The 9412-nt window shown below is 60.9% G+C and overlaps 1 protein-coding gene across 1 annotated transcript; it reads right to left on the reverse strand.

Annotated features, from left to right (window-relative positions):
• Window positions 1–105: 105 nt before the first annotated feature.
• Window positions 106–4286, reverse strand: MADCAM1 (mucosal vascular addressin cell adhesion molecule 1). Its single transcript, XM_044255470.1, has 5 exons — window positions 4226–4286; window positions 3769–4041; window positions 3056–3379; window positions 1039–1449; window positions 106–400 (listed from the first exon to the last, which is right to left on the reverse strand). The coding sequence occupies exons 1-5, from the start codon at window positions 4284–4286 to the stop codon at window positions 291–293; spliced, it is 1179 nt and encodes a 392-aa protein (XP_044111405.1). The 3' UTR covers window positions 106–290.
• Between the last annotated feature and the right edge of the window lie 5126 nt (window positions 4287–9412).

Here is a 9412-nt window from a genome sequence, read left to right on the forward strand (position 1 = left end):
ACCACTGAGGCAAACCAGATGCTCTTTATTCTCCAGCTCTGGACCACTGGGGGCCTGGGTCCTCAAGGGTCCCACTGAGGGGGTCCCACTGAGGGGGATCTCAGAGGCTGGCCATCAGGGTTAGGGGGTTATGGTCAGCTCTCCACCACGTAGGTCCAGAACCCTGCAGTCGTCCTCTGGCTGCAACTGTGTGGCAGGAAAGGCAGGCCGCTTCAGGAGGGGCCCGGCCAGTCCCCCCCAGCCCAGTCTAGGTGAGGCAGGGGGCCCCAAGCAACTGGGGGACTGGGTGGTCACTGGGCAGGCCTGCAGCGTTTCCGCAGCCGGTGGGCAAGGAATCCCAAGAAGAGCAGCCCCAGCACCAAGCTGCCTGTCCACAGGGCTGGGGGTGTTGTCTGGCAGCCTGGAGAAGGAAGCAGAGCCGTGAGCACCTGATTGCAGGTGTGGGGGGGGAGCTCAGCGGAATCTGCTAGGGGCGTCCCACTGGCCGAGTTCCCTAAGATTTTAGAGAGGAATTCATGGTTTAGGGCGTCTTTTGGAGTGTACAAAAACTGCTGAAATATCCAGACGACTCCAGAATGGATCTTTTGAAAGGTACATAGGACCTTTTGGTTAGAAGTGACATGGCCGCCCCCCATGCCCGGCTAGTCTGAATGTCCCCTGCTATCCGTGTAAATTACACACCACATGTTGACCAATTAGTTTTTTTTTTTAAGAGAAAAGAATGTAAAATATCTCGTTTATTCTTCTAAATGTGCCTACTAGAAAATTTGAAATGACCTGAGTGGCTCTATTCTATTCCTGTGCTACAAACTGTTGTGGGGTGTAAAGGTCAGGGTTTACAGATCACTGTGAAACGTAGTCTCTGAAATTTGCAGCCCTCACAGTGCCAAGTGACGGTCACCTTCCACCGTAAGGGAAGCCCACGGGTTAGCTGGGGACACTGAATCTGAGCAGGCCCATTCCCTGTCTGAGGTCTTGATCCTGGGCTTCCCTCCCTCTGAAGTTCCCCCAGGCCCCTCCCGAGCCCCCAGAACTCACAGATCTCTGGGACCAGGTAGAGGCTGGCCATCTGTCCCCCTGGGTCCAGGCGACACTGAAACCAGCCCTCAGAGCAGCAGCCGGCCCAGGGCACGCTCAGCCAAGCCTGGGCCCCAGCCTCCCGCCTCTGGTAGGCTTCCAGACCCCCCGGGGCCTGGGTCCAGCCCACAGCCACACCGGGGTCGCAGAGTGCCTGACAAAGTAGCTCCAGACCCCCTGCGGCTGGAGACTGGAGGATCTCTGGGCGGCAGGGCCGGTTGGAGCTGTTCCCTGGTGGGGGTCCAGGACTCCCGGAGCTGCTGTTCCTGGGTGGGGATCCAGGACTCCTGGAGCTGCTAGTGGAGCTCAGCTCTGGGGTGGCCTTGGGAGAGGTCTCGACAGGGGGCTCCGGGGAGGTCAGGCTGTGCAGGACTGGAAAACAGGGTAATGGGTTTTCTCCTGCCCCAGGCTCCCTCTTCTGTTCGTCTCTCCATTTAGACCACAGAGTTGGACCTGTGGGCTGAAGCCCCACCCGGGGCCTCTTGGACAAATTGAAGGGTATCCCAGTGGGGAGGAGCAGGGTCAGGGTCTGCTTTGGTCCCCTCCCCACTCTGAGTGAGTTTCCGAACGTCTGCGTTTCAGTTTCCTCAACGTAGAGGGGGTGTGAACCACCCATCCTGGGAGCGGCCACGGAGAGACTGAGTGCAGGGTGAGGCAGTACCGGACTTTACAAACTACAGGACTGGGAGGTGGGGGGAGGGGAAGTGCTCCCTGGCAAATGGAAGGCGTTCTCCGCTCTTTGTGGTACAGCGGGGAGACTGAGGATCCAGGAGGGGATTTGTACACCCAACCATGAAACGTCTTTCAAATCCGGAGGCCTCTCTGCGTGCTCCCCCCGCACCCTCCCTGCCCCCACTTCCAGTCCACTGGGAGCGCTCTCGCTCCATCCCCACACCTGATGGCCCCAAGGACAGTGATGAGTTTCATGGAGAAGGAATTTGTGCTTTTTTAGTGAGAGGGTGCCGGGGGCTTCCTGATGTGAACAACACTTGTCTTATTTTAGATGTCTGTTAAATTAATAACGTCTGACATGAACCAAGCACCTACTGGGTCCTCAGCCCCAAGTTAAATGTTTTCACTTGTTCATTCATTCAGCAAGTGGTTATTGTGCGTCTGCTGTGTGCTGGGCACTGTGGTCTCATCCATCCATCCATCCATCCATCCAACCAGAACACGTGTTGAGTACCTACGGAGCACTAGGCACTGTAGTCACTGAGGACATAGCCATGAACCAGACATATTTCTTTTTCAGTGAAGCCAACAGTAAGGGCTACAGACAATGGAGAAAATGAGCAGAAAATGCAGGATGCCAGATATTGTTAAAAGGTGTCAAAAAACATACAATAGGAGAAAGGGCTCATGTGTGTGCATATGTGTGTGTCCACATCCATGTGTAAGAGGCAGTAAGGACACGTTGACCATTTAGACAGGTCGGAAGAAGTCTCACCGGGAAGGCGAGTGAGGGAGCAATGGACAGAGCTAGGGGAAGAGCATTCCCAGTGGAGGGTGGAACATATGCAAAGGTCCTGGGGCAGGACCAAGCCTAACCTCTTGGAGGAGCAGCTGGGAGGCTCATGTGGCTGGAGCAGAGTGGGGGGGGGTAGATGGTGAGGGCAGGTGGTTCAGGGCCCTGTGGACATAAGAGGATTTGCGTTTTTATCCAGAGGGAGGAGCTCTGGAGGACTGTGAACAGAGCAGGACAGGATCTCAGGGGGTCTGACACAGGGAAGGTGCTCAGTTAACCTGTTGAACAGCTGAATAAACTCATGAGGAATATCATACTGGAGGCATTCGGGGCTCCCCCCTACTGTAGATATTGTGACCCGTCTAGATGGGGACACGGTGGGGGGGTGCGGAGCCAGAATTCCAGAAGAGCTCCTGGGCACCACTCATGAGGGCTCACAGGAGCTGGGTGGGGGGAAATTCACCTACTTCCTGGGGCACTGTGTGTAGGCTGGCCAGAACCCCAGAGACTCACCTGGAATGGCCCGCCGGTGGCTCAGTCTCAGGCCAGGCAGGTTCATGGTTGCCCGGCAGTGGAGGGTGAGTGGGGTGGGGGTCTCCAGGGGGGGCAGCAGCCAGCGCTGTGTTACTCGGAGCAGCTGGTCCTCGCCCTGCTGCGGCTCCTCCTCCACATCCCAGTCCAGGGCCTGCACCCCCTCCAGTTCCTGGTCCCCCAGGAGCAGGGATAGGGAGAGGGCTTCAGGGTTGGCAGGGGTGACGTTATGGGCGGTGCAGGCCACCTCTTGGTCCCGCCTGGCCACCAGGGTTACTGGGGAGACAGTCAGCTGGTCTGGAAATGCTGTGGACAGAGGGTGTGGGGGGGGGCGAGCCCACAGGGTCAGTCCTGGGCCCCGAGGAGGGGGCTTGGGGTGCGGCCAAGAGGTGAGTGGGGGCTGCTGGTGCCTGGGTTCCCAGGAGACCCAGTGGCCACAGCGTGTGTATCTAGAATGTCAAGTATGGAGGACGGGTGGAACGCAGAGAGAGTGGGGGTCAGGTAGGGGGAGGAGGCTTGACGGGAGAGGAGGGAGTGGGTTGCGGGACCACTCAGCTGGAGCTGATGCAGTCTTGGGCGGGGGCGGGTGGGCAATCTGGGAAGACTCCCAGGAAAAGGTGGCATTGTTTTGGAGGTAAAACAGGGCTGCTGGGCGGCCCAATGTGCCCAGGCGTCAGGGAGGGGACGAAGCTCACCGAACACCAGGAGCTTCACGGTCCGCAGCAAGGTGTCGGTCCCGCAGGAGCCCACGCACACGCGGGTGCCGGCCTCGGACAGGGAGGCGTTGTGCACCGAGAGGACGCTGCTGCGCGCGTCCGACCGCACGGTGCCCAGACTGGTGTCCAGGCCGCGCCACTGCACCATGGGGTTCCTGGGGTCGGCGCAGGCCAGCCGGCAGGTGAGCTGCTGCGACCCGCCCAAGGACACGGCCACCACGGAATCTGGAGGCTCCATCTCCAAGGACCCACCTGCGGGCAGACGGTGCTCTCAGCCCCGCCCCCGCTCCCAGCCCCAGCAACCCCCCCCAGCCCCCCGCCCCCGGCCGGGCCTCCTCCGAGACCCCCACACCGCAGGGTCCTCCGCCCCTTCCCCCAGACTGCGCCCCGCCCCGCTGCGAGCCTTCCCTCGGCCCGAGCCCCCTCCCCTGCTCACCCTGGGCTCGCTGGAGGAGCCCCAGGAAGACGGGAAACAGGAGGGCGAGACCCTGCTCCATGCTCGCCCCGGTTCTGACCTCCGCCCGCCGCGCCGCGCCTTAAATAGTGGTGCCCCGGCTGCTTCCCGCCGCCCCGTCCTCCGGCTGCTCCCCGGGGCTTTCCCGGGGGCGTTTCCCGCCCTGACGCCCGACCCTGCAGGCGACAGAGAGGCAGGGGCTGGGGGCTAGGGTTGGCGGGGACCCCGCGGCCAGGGTCAGGACAGACGGGGCGGGAAGGTGTGAGCGGACTCCGCTCCCAGAGGCCGGAGGGTTGGAAGATGGGGACTGGAGAGGGTGGCGGTCCGAGCCAAGCGGACGGAAATCGGGGACAGGCCGCCTCGACAGCCCTGCGGTCTCAGCCTCCACGGCCCGAGCGCGGAGCGGGGCGGGGGGCGACCAGAGCATCTTTCGTCCCGCGCGCAAGTGCGGAGGCGGTGGGGGCGGGGCAGGTCGTCCTGGGGTGGGGCCTCCTGCGCGTGAGGGTGTGTTTGTGGGGTCGTTGGGGGTGGGGGGCTTGTGGGGGAGGGTCTGGGTGGGTGGGGGGAGAGGGGAGAGGGTCCTCTGGGAGTGCGGTTTCCTGGGAGTGGAACCTCCTGGAAGAGTGGTCCTTGGGGGGTGAGGATCTTGTGGGGGTGGTGGGGGTCTTCTGGGGGTGAAGGACCTGAGACACGTCACCACCTACCCCTGAGCTTGTCTCCCCTCAGTGAAACAGCTAGGGCTGCTGCGGTCCTGGGAGCCCAGGGCTGGGGGGCTGCCTCCCTCTGCTCCACACCGGGACCGAGGGCCCCCGGGGAAGCCTGGGAAAGGGCTCTGGCCGGGCTGCCCACTCCCCGTCGTCACCAGTGAGTCCTGAGAAATCTGTCCACCTTTTTCTCCTTGCCCCTCAGCCTGGCCCCATTTCTTGGACCTTTGTGGCCGCATACCCCCCAGCACCCAGAGTGGTTTCAGCGACACCCCAGGGCGAAATCTCACCGGGGCTGGAGGCTCGCAGGACCCGGAAGCCTCGGGGCCTCGGAGTGGCTGTGCCTTCCCCCTGTTCCGTCTCTGCCCAAATGTTGCCTCCTCCGAGCCTTCGCCAACCAGCTTCACTCCCCCCTACCCCAATTTTACTTTCTCCCACTGCATTTTCCTTGTAGCCCTTAATGAAGTCAGGTGGCTGAAACCACATTTCCCATGTCCTGGAGCTGGGTCTCGTGCGCGGCGCACCGCATGACCCCACGCCCCGCACACAGCAGGCATGCAGGAGGAAGAGGATGGAGGGTTTGCTTTAGGTTGACCTCAGGGTGTGGCTTGTGCCTCAGTTTCGCTGGCTTGGGAATAAGGGAAGGGGCAGCCAGACAATGCAGAGTTGAACCCCATGAGCTCTGTGCCTGGCTCTTCTCAGTGTCTTGACTGTCGGAGGCAGAAGAGGAGGGACTGGAGCAGAGGGGGAAACTGAGGTCTCGGGGAGGCGAGGGTCCACATGCGTGAACTCAGAGCCCTGTTCTCCTTGGTCCCATCCCCCCCTCCAGGCTTGTGCCGGGAAGGGCAGCACAGGAAGGTGGACTGCTAGGTGAGGCCCTCCCCAGGCCGGAGGTGTGGGCCTTTCTCGGGAAGCTGGCTCTTAACCCGGGCAGGGGGCACTGGGCCTGGTGAATGGGCCTCTTCCCAGCCCCTGACCTTGCTTCCTGCCTCCCTTCCAGCCAAGGCCCCTTGCAGGGCGGGACCTAGCTCTCTGCGCCTGCCTCGCCCACCCATCGCTGGGCCTCCGTGGTGCTTGCTTTCTTCAGGCTCCAGATGCCCTGTCCGTGGGGATAACAGACCTTCACGCTCAAGGACACGCACAGCTCTGAGAGAGCACGGAGGATGACCTGGTGGTGCGGCGCCCAGAGGAAGGGGCAGGTGAGCTGACTGGCCCCAGAGGGTTCTGGGTAGAGGCAAGGAAGAGCCAGACCCGGGGTGGGGAGGGGAGCAGAGCGACGGAGGGAGGGAGGACGGCAGAAGGGGGAGGGGGCAGGGGCCTGAGGAGAGGGGCCCAAGACCAGCACTAGCAGGTCCCACATGTCCCCGTACAGCTGGGCCATCTCGTCTCGTCCTCAGGGGAGTGAGTCCATGGAGTCAGCCACCTCCACAGGGACAGAGGTCACCCCTACCTCCCCCTAATGCCCCCCCCCCCCAGCAACCTGGGCTTCCTGCAGAGCTTGCCTGAAGATCCCCTCCCCTTCCCGGCATTGTCCCCACCCAGGAGGAAGTCCTCAGTGGCCAGAGGCAGGAAGCCTCCTTCCCATGGAGGGTCCCAGCCCCCCACAAAGACCTGTCATCCTGGCCTCAACCTTCCCATGACAGAGCTGTGATGGGAACCTGGCCTCCTCAGAGGGTACCCAGGAGAGGCCAGTTGTCCTAGTCCCCCAGAGAGGCCCATCCCTTCCGGGGACACCCTTCTCACCTGGGCTGGGTCAGCTGCCCTCATTGGTACCACTGGTCGGTCGGGAGCTCACAGCTCCTTCTTTGGGGTGGGCTGGAGCCATGAGGGCGGGGTGTTTCATGCTGGAGGACCCCTCCCTAGAACATGCCCATGCCCACAGTGGTCTCCCTGCTTCTGCAGGTCTCAGAGATGGGGGACGGAGGAAGGAAATGGAAGCTGTAAATGATCCTTATTTTGTTTATTTATTTTATTATTTTTCAGGAATGATCCTTTAATAAATACCCGTAAAAAGGGTGCCTGGGTGGCTCAGTGGGTTAAAGCCTCTGCCTTCAGCTCAGGTCATGATCCCGGGGTCCTGGGATCGAGCCCCACATCGGGCTCTCTGCTCAGCGGGGAACCTGCTTCCCTTCCTCTCTCTCTGCCTGCCTCTCTGCCTACTTGTGATCTCTGTCTGTCAGATAAATAAATAAAATATTAAAAAAAAATAAATGCCCATAAGAAGCTCTAGGAGACTGGAGAAATTGCCCTGAGGTTTCCTGGCTGAGCTAGAGCAGGGGTCCGGCAGATGGGCTGGCGCAGGACGGGGTCAGAGCCCGAAGGAACACCGGATGCCCATGAAGACAGCGTCTCCCGGCGGCCCCTTTGGTGAGGCTTCAGTGAGCGTCTGCCTTCGGCTCAGGTCATGATCCTGGGGTCCTAGGATCAAGCCCTGCATCAGGCTCCCTACTTAGCAGGGCATCTGCCCCGTCCCCCGCCCCCCTGCCGTGTTCGGAGGTGCGCGCGTGCGCTCTCTCTCTCTCTCTCTCCCAAATAAATAAATAATGTCTTTAAAAAACTTATTTTTTTTTGGGAAGCTGAAGCCCATATGGGTGATGGCCAGGGATCAGAGCCTGGGTCGCACATGGCCTGGCCCCTTGAGGACCATCTGGGGGCCTGAGATTTAGGTTGTTGTGAGCATCAAGGGAGTGGAGGCTTGGGGCTGTGACGTCTGGGTTCAGACCGACTGGATGGAGGCCCTTGGGGGTGGGGTGGTATCAGGATGGCCTTCCAAGGCCCCCTAGCTGGGCCCAGCTTCCCTGGGGACTGTGGCTGGTCCCCCACTGGGGCTGGAGGGCTCAGGCCAGGAAAGCACTGAAGGAGCTAAAAGGCAAGGGTGGGGCCTCGAGGGTCCCTAGCATCCTGCAGCTGGGGCTCCCAGAAGGGAAACCCTTGGCTTCAGGTCCTCCGGCTGACTCACGCTGTGCTGTCCTCCAGCTGTGGCTCCTCGCTGATGGGGCCCCCACCCAAAGGGCTGTGGGGCACTTGGGGACCCACCACCAAGCTTCTTGGGGGCTCTGGGCTGCAGGGCAGGTGACCGTGCTGGGGGGTCTGAAGGGTGATCAGGAGCTGGGGCGGGCACCAAAGAGGAAGCGTGGCCCAGGAGGAAGGTCCAGGGAGAAGAGAGTGAGCGTGAGAGGCCAGTGTGGCGGTCCCTGTCCCTGGAGGCAGGCAGGAGTCTGGTGGGCCGAGGGTGGGACCTTGTCTGACAGGTTTGCTGTGTTGGTCCTGGGGCCCTGGGCCACCGTTTTGCTCAGCTCCGCGGGGAGCAGGTAGGAGACGAAATTGTAGAGGCTGGGGCCCTGGCACAGGCCAAGGGCGCTGGTGACAGTGTTCCGCCCACAGCTGGGGACGGCACTGCAGGGGTCACCCCCCCAGACTCCTCCAGGGCAGAGGGCAGAACATGCCCAAAAACAGCCCTAGGAGGTGCGGGCAGACCAGGGTGGAGTCTGGGAGTCAGATCATCTGTGGGTCCAACCACAGACTAACATGTTCACCCATCAACCAGCCATCTGTCTGTCCATTCTCACTCACCGATCATCCATCCATCGTCCGGGCGTCTACGAGTCCACATGTCCGGCATCATCGCCCACCCACCCATCCAGCCCCTCTTCCATCCTCCTGCACCGAGCACCCTCCCGGTTCCGCCGCAGACCACGCCCCCGCAGCCCCGGGGGAGCGGCCGGTGGCACCTGAGGAAGTCGTCGCTGCTATGCCCCCATGAAATGCAGACTCTTTGGCTTTTCTATGAGGAGGCAGGCCACCTTGCCAGGCAGATGTGCGGTGAAAAATTCAAGTAGTTCAGAAGGGTTTGCTCACGCGGCACCAGGTCCAGGACTGGCTCGGGTCCAGCCTGGCTGCCCAGCCCCAGCTGCAGGGACAGCAGGGCTGGGTCCCAGCACTGACCGAGGCTGCAGTGGAGCTGCTGGCCATGTGTGCCTATGGCCACTGCCTACGGATCTGCCACGTGTCCCTACGGACCGCCTGAAATGCAGTTTTATTTATTTATTTTTTTTAAAAGATTTTATTTATTTATTTGACAGAGAGAAATCACAAGTAGACAGAGAGGCAGGCAGAGAGAGAGAGAGAGAAGCAGGCTCCCTGCTGAGCAGAGAGCCCGATGCGGGACTTGATCCCAGGACCCTGAGATCATGACCTGAGCTGAAGGCAGCGGCTTAACCCACTGAGCCACCCAGGCTCCCTGAAATGCAGTTTTAATTAAGATTTTAACTTAGGGGTGCCTGGGTGGCTCGGGTCATGATCCCAGGGTCCTGGGATGCAGCCCCGCATCAGGCTCTCTGCTTGGCGGGGAGCCTTCCTTCCCCCTCGCTCTCTGCCTGCCTCGCTGCCTACTTGTGATCTCTCTCATAAATAAATAAAATCTTTAAAAAAATCCCAGTATCACATATTGGAACAACTGTATCTT

This window comes from Neovison vison, chromosome 6, assembly GCF_020171115.1.
Source record: "Neovison vison isolate M4711 chromosome 6, ASM_NN_V1, whole genome shotgun sequence".
In the NCBI taxonomy this organism is placed as follows: Eukaryota; Metazoa; Chordata; class Mammalia; order Carnivora; family Mustelidae; genus Neogale; species Neogale vison.